Genomic DNA, 15,252 nt, shown 5'->3' with positions numbered 1-15,252 from the left:
TTCCCTATTTGTCCTACAATAAACAGTATTAAAATGGGTAATTTAACCTTACTTCCAAGCTTTCATTATTTTTAAATAGAATCATTTAAGTAAAAACATGCTGCTCTGCACCTTAAAGATGATAAGTCACCAGGACCAGATGAGATGCACTGAAGAGACTGGGTGATGCAAATTAGTAAAGTACTGGCCGCAATCTTACAATCCTCCTGCATTCCAGGGGGTGATGTTGATCACTGGAGAATGGCAAAAATTACACACCTGTTTGAAATAAGATGCTCAAAAATACACCCAGCAACAACATGATGGACTTTGGTGATGGGAAAGCTTTCAGAAATAATAATCTTAGAGAAAATTGACAATCACTTGGACACAAACAAGTTCAAGAAAGCTAGTATAGTCTCATTAAGGACAAATCATGTTTAACTAATTTGAGTTTTCAATAAAGTAACAGATGGTTGATGAAGGACAGATTGGGGTTGTCAACCTTGTATCTGAGGAGATTGAGAGGGGACATGATTGAGATGTTTAAAATTTTGGGAGGCATACTGAGAGTAGGTAAGAAAACTGTTTCCCCGTAATGGAGGGATCATTGACCAAGGCGTCAACTTAAGATAAGAAGTGAAACATTTAGCAGAGATGTGAGTAAAAACGCTTTCACCTGTAGGGTAGTGGGAATGTGGAACTTACTGCCTGTAAGTGTGGTAAAAGCTGAAACCCTCATAACATTTAAGACGTATTTAAATGTGCACTTGGGTTACCGAGACTATGGGCCAAGTGCTGGAAAATGGAATTAAAATAGTTATAGAACATAGAACATAGAACATAGAAGGATACAGTGCAGTACAGGCCCTTCGGCCCTCGATGTTGCGCCGACCGAGTCCTACTTAACCTATACTAGCCCAATAACTTCCAAATGCCTATCCAATGCCCGCTTAAATGAGTTAGGTCGTTCCTTTTGACCACTGGGGAATCAATGGGCTGAGGGGCCTATTTTCTTCTGTTCTGTAGACCTCTATGGCTCTACCATGTGATGCAAGTGGTGTATGTGGGATCTAAAGCCATTTAACAGGCTTCTCATAAAAGCAAAAGCTTATGAAATAAAAAGGACAGTGACAGCGTGGCCATCTCAGGGAATGGTTGTGAATGTTTGTTCTTCTGAATGGGGTGGGAATGACTAGTAAGGTCCCTATGGTCTGTATTGGGTCCAGTGCTTTTCCTGGTCTATTTTACAGCTTAGATTTGTGAGGTGCAAGGTACAATTTCTATAACCCAGATGAAATAAAATTTGGAAGTATTATGCACTGTGAAAAGAATAGCCATAACCTTCCATAAGATGTTGTCAAAGGTAATGGGTATGTAGCGAATAAAATTTAATGCAGAGAGGACTCAACTCATCATTATGGTAAGAGGAACAAGAAAAAGCAGTCTTAAATATAATACCAAAGAGGGTGGGGACAAAGAAGCCTAGAGGTACATGTGTACTGACATTTAAAGGCAGCAAAGTATCTTGAGAAACTGGTTAATGAAGACATGCAGGATCCTGGGTTTTATAACTGGGGGTGTAGATTATAAAAGGATGGAAACTATGATGAACCTTAACAAAATACAGTTTTGGCCTTGAACAAGTTATTGTGTCATCTCCTTTAAGAAGGATGTGAAGTCATTGCTGGAGAGGTGCAGAAAAAGGATTTATGAGAATGGTTTTTGGGAAGAAATACTTTGCAAAGCATTACAAAGCTGGGGCTGTTTTCATTTGAGAAGAGAATATTGAAGGGAGATTTAATGGTTATGTTGAAAACCATGAGGGGTCTAGACAGGGAAGCAGAAACTGTTTCTATTGGCAGAGGATGCACAGGTTAGATGGATTAGCTGTGCTCAATTGCCCTATAGAGTCCAGAGATGTGCAGGTTAGGTGGACTGGCCATGCAAAATTGCTCTATAGTGTCCAGGGATGTGTAGGTTATGTAGATTGACTATGGTTAATGCAGGTTATAGAGAGAGAGGGTGGGGCTGGATCTGAGTGGAATATTTTTTGAAGGGTTAGTGTGGACTCGATGGACCAAGTGGCCTTTTTCCACAACATAGGGATTCTGTGATGCCAGAAGAGGTGAGAGGCAGAAGACACTGATTTAAGCTGATTGGCAAAAGAACCACAGATGACACAGGAAAAGCTTTATTATTGTTCAAAAAGGAACATGTTGAAGCTTTTCCTCATCATCAGGACAAAACACAAGAATACCACATTTCAAACAATCACAATAATTTAGACTGTGGAAAGAAAAATGGACAAAAAGATAACAAAGAATTGTGGATGCTGGAAATCAGAAACAAGAACAGAACTTGCCGGGGTAACTCAGCAGGCCTGGCAGCGTCCGTGGAGAGAAAGCAGAGTCAACATTTCAAGTTTGGAAAGTCAACCCTCATTGGTTGAGATGATGCCAAGATGGAAACTAAGGTGAAACTACAGATTCCTCAAACTCCTGGGGAATTGAGAAAAAAAATGCAAACTATTTCCTTAGTTTGAACCAAAAACAGAAGTTGCTGGAAAAGCTCAGCAGGTCAGGATGCACCAGTGGAGAGAAATCAGAGTTAAGTTTCAAGTCCAGTGACTGTTCCTCAAAATAGGAACCTGAAACATTAACTTTGCTTTCTCTCCACAGATGCTGCCAGACCTGCTGAGCTTTTCCAGCAACTTCTGTTTTTAGTTCTGATTTGGATAAATGTGAGGTTATTCACTTTGGAAGCAAAACCAAGAAGGCAGATTGGCTGTAAAATGGGACAGGGGAGTGTGCAATGGGACCTGGTGGCCTTGCGCACCACTCGCTGAAGGTTGGTATCCAGGTGCAGCAGGTGGTAAGGAAGGCAAATGGTATAGGAGGAAGTGAGGACTGCTGATGCAACAGGAAATTAGAGTCGACAGTGTGGTGCTAGAAAAGCATAGCCAGTCAGGCAGCATCCAATGAGCAGGAGAATCGACATTTCTGACAAAAAACTTCATCAGGAATGAGGTTGGGAGCCTAGGGGCTGGAGAGATAAATGGGAGAGGGGTGGAGCTGTGGGGGAGGGTAGATGAGAGTGCAATTGGTGGATGGAGGTGGGGCTAAAGTTGATAGGTCAGAGGGGAGGGTGGAGCAGATAGGTGGGAAGGAAGATAGACAGGTAGGACAGGTCGAGAGGACAGTGTTGAGTTGGAAGGTTGGAACTGGGATAAGGTGGGAGGAGGAGAAATGAGGAAACTGGTGACATCCACATTGTTACTATGAGTTTGGAGGGTCCCGAGGTGGAAGATGAGACGTTCTTCCTCCAGGTGTCGGATGGTGATGATGGAGGAGGCCCAGGACCTGCATGTCCTCTGCAGAGTGGGAGGGGGAGTTAAGTGTTCAGCCACGGGGTGGTGGGGTTGGTTGGTGCAGGTGTACTGGAGATGTTGTCTGAAGCGCTCTGTGAGTAAGCGTCCTATCTCCCCAATGTAGAGGACACCGCATCGGGAACAACGGATACAGTAAATGACATGTGTGGAAGTGCAGGTGAAACTTTGATGAATGTGGAAGGCTCCTTTGGGACCTTGGATGGAGGTGAGGGGGGAGGTGTGGGTGTACATTTTGCAATTCCTGTGATGGCAGGTGAAGGTGCCAGGACGGGAGGATGGGTTGGTGGGGGAGGGGATGTGTGTGGACCTGATATGGAAGTCGTGGAGAGAATAGTCTTTACAGAAAGCAGGTAGACGTGGGGAGGGAAATATATATCTCTGGTGGAGGGGTCAGTTTGTAGATGGTGGAAATGGCGGAGATTGATGTGATATATATGGAGGTTGGTGGGGTGGAAGTTGAGGACCTGGGGGGGGGTGGTTCTGTCCTTGTTGCGGTTGGAGGGGTGGGATTCGAGGGTGGAGTTACGGGAAGTGTTGAAAGGCATCATCAACCTCTTGGGAAGGGAAATTGCAGTCTTTAAAGAAGGAGGCCATCTGGTGTGTTCTTTGGTGGAACTGGTATGTGACCTTCATTGCAAGAGGTTTCGAGTACAGGAGTAGGGATGTGTTGTTACATTATACAGAGCCCTGGTGAGGGCTAGAATATTGTGTGCAGTTTTGATCTCCTTTTCCTGAGGAAGGACACTCTTGCTCTCGAAGGAGTGCAATGAAGGATTCCAGGGATGGTGGGACTGACATAGGAGGAGAGATTGACTGACTGGGTCAGGATTGTTTTCCCTGGAGTTCAGAGGAATGAGGGAGAATCTCATAGAGACTTTAAAAATTCTAACAGGATGACACAGGGTAGATGCAAGGAGGATGTTCCCGGTGGTGGGTATGTCCAGAACCAGGGATCACCGTCTGATGATTCGGGGTGGCCCACTTAGGATGGAGATGAGGAGACATTTCTTCACCAAAGAGGGGTGGGCCTGTGGAACTCATTACCACAGGAGGCAGCTGAAGCCAAAACATCTAATTTATTGAAGACACGGCTAGATATAGCACTTGGGAGAAAGCAGAATTAGACAATTGATGATCAGCCATGATGGTGATGAAAGGCCTCTTCCTGCTCCTATCATCAAGGTTTCTATGTTACAGCATCTTTCGGGTTTTCTTTAGTTTGGACAGTGGGTCTCTGAATTGACAAAATGATCTCTCACTTGAAGCTTGTTAATTTTGTATTAATATGGTGTCAATCTGCATGCATAAGGTCATCTATAACTAGGCAAGTGCCAAGAATTGTACAAACAAATGTGGTTAATCATTAATCTTTTTGTTGAACTAGCGCTCACACCCTTTAGTGAATAGTTGAAATCCTGCGTTCACAAATCCGTTTTACATTCTCCTATATGTTGCTATCTAGCTTGCAAAGTTCCCTTACATTAATTAACTTGCTGCTTCCCCTCCCCTCTCTCTCTCTAAGTTCCTGTTCCGGGTAAACGCACTTCCTTAACGTTCAAATAAAACGCGTTTAAAACGTACAACTGTAGGTTTGTTTCAGGCTGCTATCACGTCGGTAAGCGTCCCGATCAGAAACGGCTTATTAACCGGTGAGTTATGTTGGAGTGGGTCTGTAGTTGTGGCACTGGAGGAAGGAGGGGGGGGGTGTTGAATCTCTGGTGTAATGCGCCATGCAGCATTCGTGAGTAGACACGGACCTTGTAGTGTCTTAGTCACAGTGTAACTAACACGGAAGTGGAGTGGACCTGTTTTCTTGTACATTTCACTATCGCTTTGGACTGTAGGTAAGGTATGGCTTCTCCGCTATAATGGAGCAGTCAGTCTCAGCGAGGCAGCCAGTTCGGAAAGGCTCTTTGTCTTTCAAGGTTGTATTGTTTCTGAGTGGACGAGGGAGACTGCTTTCGGTTTGAGGTTTTAATTAGCGCCGAGGCGAGGCGGTGCTCTGCACTGAGCGGGGTTTATGTTGTTTCAGGCTGTGAAAGGTCAGCTGGAGGACTCCGAACTCGCTGGCACTGAAATTTCAGACAGAACCACCATTACAGCTCAGCGCCTGGAGCTCGTTCGAGACTCGTTAGTAAATTTATAGAGGGAATTTGCATCACTTTAAAGCGGACCCTGGTTTACCCTTCTCAATGTCACTGCAGGCCTGGATAGGATTGACCTTGTGAGGGGAGAGGATGGTGTCAGAGGTGAACTATGGGAGCTGTAGGCACTGAGGGCTGGGCAGTTAAGATCGAAGCAGAGACTGTGACTCCAACCCAGTGTAAACCAGAATGGGGATTTAAATATGGGCATTGACCTTGCTTCATTTCTGCTATTTCTTCACAGCACAGTTCCTGTAGAGAGTGTTTTTATTAATTATTTTTAACTAAAACAGTGCTGAATGGCCTTGCTTAACCAGCTGTGTGCAGAGGGAACTTGCCCTTTGCTGGATCAGAGTGGATTATGATATCTGTCTGGTTAGGCCTTGGCTCCTGTGCTTATTTTCAGCTAGCCTGCCCAGAGATCTTGACCATCTCTGGAGCAGGTGGCACTAGAACTGACTCCAGGTTAAAGGTAAAGTCTCCATAGCCTTACCAGACCATCATTAGAGAGAGATGATGGGGTGTGGTTTCACCAGAGGGTCACCATGCCTCAGGTGAAAGGAAGAGGTTGAATAGGTGAATTCTTTATAGTAACCTCAGGCTGGTTGGTGTCACTGCATTGCAAACTAGCCATCCAGCCTTCTGAGCTTTCTGGCTCAGACACTACCACTACACCATAAGTATCTTCATGGGTTGTATTGCACGGTGTGTTTATCTGCTTGCTTTGGGTACAATACAGCTGATGAAGTGTCTGTTTCTGGGCTGTACATCTCTATGAATCAAAGTGATGAGTTTGAGATGGCAGTCCATGATTGAGAGATTGGTATGAATGAAGGGACAATAGTGAAGAATGAATAATGAACTGTAGACTGGTCATAATGTCATAGAGATGTAATAGCATGGAAACACTCTCGGTCCAACTCTTCCGTACCGATCAGATATCCTAGATTAATCTAATCAGCATTTGGCCCGTATCCCTATAAACCCTTCCTATTCATGTACCCATCCAGATGCCTTTTAAATGTCGAAATTGTACCAGCCTCCTCCACTTCCTCTGGCAGCTCATTCTATACACTCACCATTCTCTGAAAAAGTTGCTCCGTAGGTCCCCTTTAAATCTTTCCCCTCTCACCCTAAACCTCTAAGTTTAAAAACCAGAATTGCATACAGTATTCCAAAAGTGACCTAATAATGTCCTGTACAGCTGCAATATGACCATCTCTTCACTGCATCTCATCTGATCCTGGTGACTTATCATCTTCAAGTGCAGAGCAGCATTCTTTAATTTAAATTTATTCTCTTTAAAAATAATGAAAGTTTGTAAATAAGGTATCCATGTACTTGCAGCAGGAATACTGAGTGAAAAATTTGGAGGTGGATATAGGCCTGGACTTCCATTTAGCGTTTAAGTCTGAGCTGTTTGGGTTCCTCAGCATATAGTGTTGATCCTGATCACATTGAGCCAACGTTTAATCAGTTAAATCAAATATTGTTTAATAGTATCCGCCTTTTAAATAGGATTGAACTTTCTCAAGTTTTGATGTTACTGGGACAGTGATACCCAATGCAGACTGGGTGACTGTTCAGTTAATAAGCATGGCGTGAACCTCTGGCCACTGCCCATTTCACTCTCCTGCTCCTGTTTCTATCTAGTTGTGCTGCAGTTCCAGTGAAACATGAAACATGCTGGAGGAACAGCACCTCCTTTTTCCTTTTGGCTATTTTATAGCCTCTGGATTCATCATTTGAGTACAACAACTTCAGATGCTGAACATGTTTTCCCCCCTCCATTTTGATCACTCCCACCTCCCAAACAACTGGTTTTCTGTTTTTTGGCAAAACTGAGCTATATTCTACTGTTAACACTCACCCAGCATCTCGCTCTCTTCTCTATAACCAATACCATATCAATTGCCTTTTGTTCTATGACACATGTGAACTCTAATCTCACTTTCCTCTAACTTTCCCCTTTTCCCCCCTCCCATGACTTTCCTGTTTGGTCCACTTGCTCTCAAAGTTCTTCTCCTAAGATAAAAATCCATCACCTTTTTTGTCTCTTGAGTTCAAAAGGAATGGGACAGATTTGAAACATTAACTCTGTTTCTCTCTCCACAGGTGCTGCCAGACCTGCTGAATTTCTCCAGCACTGCGTTTTATACGTCAGATTTCCAGCATCTGCAGTATTTTCCTTTTGTGTTACTACATTGCAATGTTACTCGAAAGCAGAAGTTTAAGTGGAATTAGATTCAAAGTGTGTTTAATACCCTTTTAATTGCAGGGTTCAGATATTTTATACCAGTGACAGTGAAATTAAGTTTAAAATAAAAAAAAAGAGAATCCGTATGTGCTTTTTTTTATTTGTGGGAAGTGGACATTGCTGGCTAGGTTAGCATTTATTTTGTATCTCTAATTGCACTGGAAAAGGTGGTAATGAACCACTTTCTTGAATCATTGCAGACCTTGGACTATAGTTACACTATTGTTAGGGAGGATGTTCCGGGAATTTGTATCATTAACACTGAAGGGACAGTGATATAGATACAAGAGAGAATACTGTGTAACTTGGAGGAGAAATTGTTCCCTTTGCCTGCTGTCTTTGTTCTTCTAGCTGAAGATATTGTGGGTTTAGAAGGTGCTACTGAGTTACTGCAGGCACATCATGTAGATGATATACACTGCTACCGCTGTGTCATCGGTGAAGGGAATGAATGGTGAATGCGGTGCCAGTCAAACGGGCTGCACTATCCTGGTTGGTGTCGAGCTTCGTGCCCATATTTGGAGCTGCACCCACCCAGGCAGGTGAAGAGTATTCCATCTTATTCCTGATTTTTGCCTTGTAGCAGAATTCCATGCTGTTGTTGCCTCGGTATCGTACATAGTGAATCGACATCAGTTTCCGGTCAGTGGAAACACATAGGATGTTGATAGTGTGGGATTCACTGATGATTATTGAAAGTTGTGGTGAGATTCTGTTGTTGGAGATGGTCACTGTCTGGCATCTGTATGGCAGGAATATTAGTTGGTCAGCCGATAACTGGGGATTGTGCAGCACTGGCTGCATAGCGGCATGGACTGCTGCGATATCTGAAGAGTTACCAATGCTGCTGAATGTTGTTCAATCACTGGTGAATGTCCCCAGTGCAGATCTTATGACGGAGGGCTGTCATTGATGGTTTAGGTGATGATTTTGTACCTTGGATAATGTCCTGAGGAGACCTTGTAGTATTGTCCTTAGACTGAGATGAGTGACCTGAACCTTTGTCAGGTATGCATTCAAATGGTAGAGGCATGTCCCCGGAGCTCCAGTTTTGCTGGGGTTCCTTATTACTCCAGTCAGTCCAGTGTTGACCTGAACTCCAGTCTGTCTTGTCTCATCTCTGGAATTCAGTTCTTTTGTTCATGTTTGGACCAAAGCTGCATTAAGGTGATGAGCTGAGTGATCCTGGTGGAACATGAACCGAGCAGGTTATTGCTGAGTAAGTGTTGCCTGATAGCACTCTCGATTAATTCCATTGTTTTACTGATGATTGACCAGTTGACTGAGCACTACACAGTGGATTTATTTAGATTTTTTTTAATGGGTAGGAGTAATCATGGGCAATTTTCCACCTTGATGGATAGGTGCCGATGTTGTAGCCTCGGGTAACAACTTGACTCGTTCTGGAGCTCACATCTTCAGTACTATTGCTGGACTGTCGTCATTTAGCTTGTGAGTGCTTCTCATTCTGCTGTTGATGTTTGTCCGTGGCACCCCATGAGTCGCTGGATCTGAATAGGAGTCCATCCTATTCAGGCACATAACACGACGGAGACTATTCTCCAGTGTGAAGCCGGGAATTCAGCTCCACAAAAAAAAACCTGTTGTAGTTAGTGCTGACACTGTCATGGAGAGATTGGTGAGGAGGAGTTTATTCAAGTCATTTTTTTCCCCCACTTTTTTGGTTCTGCAGCTATGTCTACTAGCACGGTGCCAGACTGCTCCATATTGGTATTACAGAGCCAATCAAGGTCATTGATATGGAATTATGCCTGTGTAATCCCTCTGTTTCCTTCATTTAGTGTTCATCCTGAAGGAGTGCTGAATCATCAGCAGAAGGGGTGTGGTACATGCTAATCCTGACTCAAGTTTGACTTGATGATGTGAGATCTCGTGGGGGTCCAGAATCAATCTAGGGTGACTGCCTTCTGGGCCTCTTCTGGGATGAGACGTACCCAGGCTTGGTGATGATGGTGACTGGGACATGATCTGTAATTTATGATTCTTGATTATGACCATGTCATGCTTTTGATGATCCAGTCATTGGGACAGCTCTTTCAATTTTGGCACGGGCTCCCATTCATTATTAAGAAAAACTTCCAAGGTCATTGGGTTGGCTATGGGCTTATGTTTGGTGCAGCCCATCCAGTTGCACTACTTTCAGACTTTGTAGCAGTCTTGATGCAACTGAATGGTTTGCTAGGCCATATCAGAAGGTAGTTAAGAGTCACTGACATTGCTATGGGTTTGTCGGCCAGACCAGGTAAGGACAGCAGATTTCCTTCCCTGAAGAACATTAGTGAATCAGATCTCTTTGTAAAACAAATCAGTTCATGATCACTAGCTTTTACTTTACAGACTTACTAATTGAATTCAAATTTCATAATCATGTTTCCTGAGCATTAACTTGAGTCTCTGGATTAAGTTCCAATGATATTACTATCCCCTCCCCCACACTTCTCGTATTAATCGATTAGAAGCAAAAACAGCTTGTGTTTTTGTATTGTTTTAATAATTGTATCATTTTAATAATCCTATCGTTTCATAAGATTTTAGTATAATTTTGTCTTGCAAGAAGGATGTTAAACATCAGGACAAAATAACTCAACTCAATTGATTAACATCACATCCACAAACACTCACTCCTCAGCAGCCTGTACTAACTGCAAGATGTACTACAGAAATTCACCAAAGATCCTTAGACAACACCTTCCAAAATCACGACCACTACCATCTAGAATGACCAGGGTAGGAATTACCTGCAAGTTCTCCTCCAAGCCACTCCTCATCCTGACTTGGAAATATAGGGCGAACCCCGTATCCGTGGAATTGTTTTCCGCAGTTTGAGTTACTGCACCCTGAACATATTATAGGTGACCAAGAGACTACCGGGAAGGTATATTTCCCGTTGAAATTAATGGGTTCGCTTTGATCCGTGGTAGGTCCTAGAACATATCCCCTACGGGTATGGGGATGATTGGGGGGAGGAGCGGGGGAATCTACTGTATATCACTGTTCTTTCACTGTCACTGGGTCATAATCCTGCAGTGTCTCTCTAAGGATATTCTGGGTCTGCCTACAGCTCATGGGCTGCAGAGATTCAAGAAAGCAGTTTACCATACCTTCTCCAGGGCAACTCGAGATGAGCAATGAATGCTGGCCCAACCAGCAACATCCACATCCCAGAAATGAGTAACTGAATCACCTAACCATAGGTACAATGATGTCTTTGCCATTTGCAGTTGAGAATTATTGGGCATCTCACTTAATTGAGAAACATGTTGAAACACAATGGCTATGGAGGGTTGTAGTTCTGTGTAACAAGATTTTGAGCCCACTATGTATATTTAAATGATTACTGTGGAAAGTGATTACCAGAAAAAAGAAACTTATTGAAGCATTTCACGTTGCATTTGGCAGTCGTGCCAACTCGAGGGGGGAGAAAGAGCGGTTCTGTGCCAACAAACGATTAAATTTGGAAATTGACATACTTTCATCAACTGATTTGCATTTCCATTCTTAGTCCTAGGTTTCACATTTAAACATACAGAAAAGATCAGGGCAAACTCTGCTGCTTGGAGCTGGTTTTCTGTTTTGGCAAATCATTATTGAACTTTAAGAGTTTCATGAGTTGAGGTGACTTGGGTTGATTTTAATTACTCTCTTGTGTGCATCTGGGCTCCATTTTGCATGAAGTTATTTTGCAAAAAAAGCCGATACTGTGATGGTTACGGTTAAAATCTTGAGCCTAACGAAACCCAGGAACAACAAAAAGCATTTTCCAAACAACGAACTTTTGGCTGAGCAAGTGGCTGAAGAGCAGGATCCCAGGGGTTTCATGATCCAAGCTGCAGCACACTGTTAGAAAAAGCCCTGGAAGTTCAATTTGTGTCTCATTCTCTAAAAGACTTTTTTTTATATATTTGTGCTTGTTCCTCAGACACGATGGCAGAGGATATCCAGACCAAGTTGAAGAATTACAAGACGGCACCTTTTGATGCCAGGTTTCCCAACCAAAATCAAACCAGGAACTGCTTTCAAAATTACCTAGGTGAGGAATTATTGAGAAGAGAATTCTCCTTTTGAGCAGAAGCAGAAATCATGGCTCGTAATTTAGTCTGGAATTGCTTTGTAGAGTGATTTAAACCCCCTACAATACTTTAAAAATTGGTATTTTCCTTTCAAGGAATGGCAACATTTGTGATTATTTTGGTTTTCTCAAATTTGCCACTTTTTGCTGGAAGTAAATGGGATGTAACCTGTTCACAGAAGGTTTCAAACAGATAAATGAAGCTTAATTCCAATGCCAGCAAGATACTGAAATGTACAGAATCTAATTAAAATGCAGTTGCGAAAGTGGTAATCCTACTTGGCTTTTACGATGATTAAACAAGCAGCTTCCAACACTTTTTTTTCAGGCAGAATTGACAGTAATTTATATCATGGAGAAAGTGAGGACTGCAGATGGAGATCAGAGTCGAGAGCGTGTGGTGCTGGAAAAGCAAAGCAAGTCAGGCAGCATCCGATGAGCAGGAGAATCGACGTTTTGGGCAGGAGTCCTTCATCAGGAATGCCCAAAATGTTGATTCTCCTACTCCTCTGCTGCATGACCTCCTGTGCTTTCCCAGCACCCCAACTCAGCAGTAATTTATACCAAGCATTGCAACAGAATATCCAGCTAATGTTTGTTTAACTATGATCAGTTGTTTTTGGTTTCATTTGACTGGTGTTGGAGAATGGAACTATTTTCTCCTGTATCAGAAATGACCACCCTTGTGGTGCATTTGTAATGGCCTGGATGCAAATCAATTTCTGGAGTCAGCGCTGACTTGGAGTAAAATGCAAGTTCATAAATCATTGAATCCCTCCAGCATGGAAGCAGGGCGTTAGGCCCATGGAGTCCACATTCACCCTCTGAAGAGCATCCAACGCAGACCCACTCTATTTTCCGTAACCCTGCATTCCATGAATGATCCACCTAGCCTGGACACTACGGGCAATCTAGCATGGCCAACCCACCTAAGTCTCGCAGACACGAGGAGAATGTACAAGCTCCACAAAGACCGTTGCCCCAGGCTAGAATCGAACCAATGTACCTGGTGCTATGAGGCAGTAGTGCTAACCACTCCGCCTCCGTCCTGGTCAGTCAGTGCCGAACAGTGAGGTTTTCTCAATGACTTTAAGAAGGTGTTTCATGTTGCTGCATCCATTATGATGTCAAACCTTGGCTGTAAAGTGTTTCCTCAAAATGGTCTGGCTGCTGGCTTGGGTAATTCTCAAGACTGAGATAGTTCTTTTCTTACAGCAAGGGTACCCAACACAATTAATGCCGTAAAATATCACAAGGTGCTTCCTAGAACTTTGAAAAAACAAACAAAATTTGAAAAATCCATTATTGGACTTTTGGCTGGTGATTAAAAGATTGATCAGAGAGGTGGAGATTGAGGAAAATGAGGTGATGAAATTTAGGGAAGGCATTCCACAGCACAGTTGTCACTGGTGGAGTGAGCAACGAAAACAGAGCGATACATGGTTAGAAGTGAAGGAATACCAATTATTTCTGAGGGTTGTGTGCCTGCAATTAGTGATGGGGAGGGATGGAATTAAGAAAAGGACCAGAACTTTCAATTTGCAGCATTGCTTTAACTGAGCCAGAATAGGTCACAGGAGCAGTAGGTGAGTAGGACTTTGTTGAGGTCAGAATATGGGAGGCAGGGTTTTGGGTGAGCTGAAGTTTATGAAAGTGGAAGATGGGGCATGCACTAAGATTGGTAAGGAACTGAGATGCATTAATACCTCATCAACAGTTCTAGTTATTCAGGGAAGAGGCAATGGCCTAGTGATATTTTTGCTAAACTATCAGTCCAAAAACTCAATGTTCTGTGGACCTGGATTCAAATTCACGGCAGATGGTGGAATTTGAATTCAGTAAAATCTGGAATGGAGTCTAATGACCATGAATCGGTTATCAATTGTTGGAAAAACCCGTCTGGTTCATTAATGTCTTTTAGAGAAGGAAACTGCCATCCTTACTCCAGAGTCACAGTAATGTGGTTGACTCTCTGGGTAATTAGGGTTGGGCAATAAATGCTGGCCTAGCCAGAGGTCCACATCAGTGAGCGAATATATAAAAATTGCCAGAGGACTGGTCTGAGCCTAGTTTAGGTGGTACCAAGTAGAACAAACGGCAACCCAGTAAAGGTGCCAGTAATTCATTGATATGATGGTGTGGCTTCAATTCAATGAGCAGTCTCCTGAATATTTAATCATCTAAATTATTCATTGCTATTGCACTCCTGTACATCCTAGAGATGGGCCTGAAATCGGTTAACCCCCAGTTGTACTAATAATAATGAATCATCAGCTTTATACTGCAATGATTTTCTCTTTTGTTTGAGTGCAGGATATTTGTGGATGATATTATAATACTGTCCTCCTTGTGATTGTCTTACAGACTTTCATCGTTGTACTAAAGCACTGACTGCAAAAGGAGCTGATACTTCTCCATGTGAGTGGTATCGGAGGGTCGCAAAATCAATCTGCCCAACCTCCTGGGTATGTAATGGCACAATGTATAATACTAAAGTTCTTTTAGAATAGGTTGTGCTTTTTAAAGTCAAATGTTGATCATCTAAGCTATTTATTTTGGAAGTCTGAACTAACATTGGTTTTGTTGTTTTCCTTTTTTTGTTACATAAAATGCAATGCAACATTGTAGTTAATATTAGGACAAAGTGAGGACTGCAGATCCTGGAGATCAGAGCTGAAAAATGTGTTGCTGGAAAAGCGCAGCAGGTCAGGCAGCATCCAAGGAGCAGGAGAATCGACATTTCGGGCATAAGCCCTTCTTCAGGAAGGGCTTATGCCCGAAATGTCGATTCTCCTGCTCCTTGGATGCTGCTTGACCTGCTGCGCTTTTCCAGCAACACATTTTTCAGCTCTTGCATTTTATATTATTTGTTATATAAGCAAATGAACTGCAATAATCATTCAGGTAGTTCAAAACCTGAAATTCTGCTGATTGTATCAAATTGTATAACTATATATTTATTTTCCATCTTAGCTAAACAAGTGGAATGACCAGTTGGCTGAAGGCACGTTCCCTGGAAAAATCTAAGTTGTGAATGCAACCTGATTGATTGAAACACTTACAATGTTTCCAAAGCTTCTAGCCTTCACTAAAATAAATACTGAATATTAAACTGGTTACTTTCTTACCTTTTCGTCCTTCTTATTTCGTGTAAGTCAGGGGTACATATAGAGTAATGGGAAGGGTCTGCGTGGTTGGTGGGTGGTGTTACTCTTTGGAGGGTTGGTGTGGACTTGGGTCAAAAAGGCCTGTTTCCACACTGTAGGGATTCTATGTTGTGTGATTCTAATAACATATAGGATGCAATAATTCCACATTCTGGGGCTGGGGGAGGTTTCACGTGAGTGGAAATCATGAAAGAATTGCTCTGCATTAGTCTGCGAACCTGTAG

General features: G+C 42.8%; 1 protein-coding gene across 2 annotated transcripts; it reads left to right on the top strand.

Moving 5' to 3' along the window:
* Positions 1–4,895: 4,895 nt before the first annotated feature.
* On the top strand, positions 4,896–14,988 carry LOC132825264 (cytochrome c oxidase subunit 6B1). 2 transcript variants are annotated; one of them, XM_060840370.1, is made up of 4 exons: positions 4,896–5,019; positions 11,712–11,822; positions 14,226–14,326; positions 14,835–14,988. In XM_060840370.1, exons 2-4 carry the CDS (start codon positions 11,717–11,719, stop codon positions 14,886–14,888), a joined length of 261 nt encoding a protein of 86 aa, XP_060696353.1. In that variant the 5' UTR covers positions 4,896–5,019; positions 11,712–11,716; the 3' UTR covers positions 14,889–14,988. The 2 variants fall into 2 exon arrangements, with proteins under 2 accessions (XP_060696353.1, XP_060696354.1); XM_060840371.1 differs by lacking the exon at positions 4,896–5,019 and adding an exon at positions 5,104–5,214.
* Positions 14,989–15,252: the final 264 nt, after the last annotated feature.

This window comes from Hemiscyllium ocellatum, chromosome 20, assembly GCF_020745735.1.
Source record: "Hemiscyllium ocellatum isolate sHemOce1 chromosome 20, sHemOce1.pat.X.cur, whole genome shotgun sequence".
NCBI lineage: Eukaryota > Metazoa > Chordata > Chondrichthyes > Orectolobiformes > Hemiscylliidae > Hemiscyllium > Hemiscyllium ocellatum.
The sequence above is the reverse complement of the archived record's forward strand: the minus strand, read 5'-3'. Positions and strand labels throughout refer to the sequence as shown.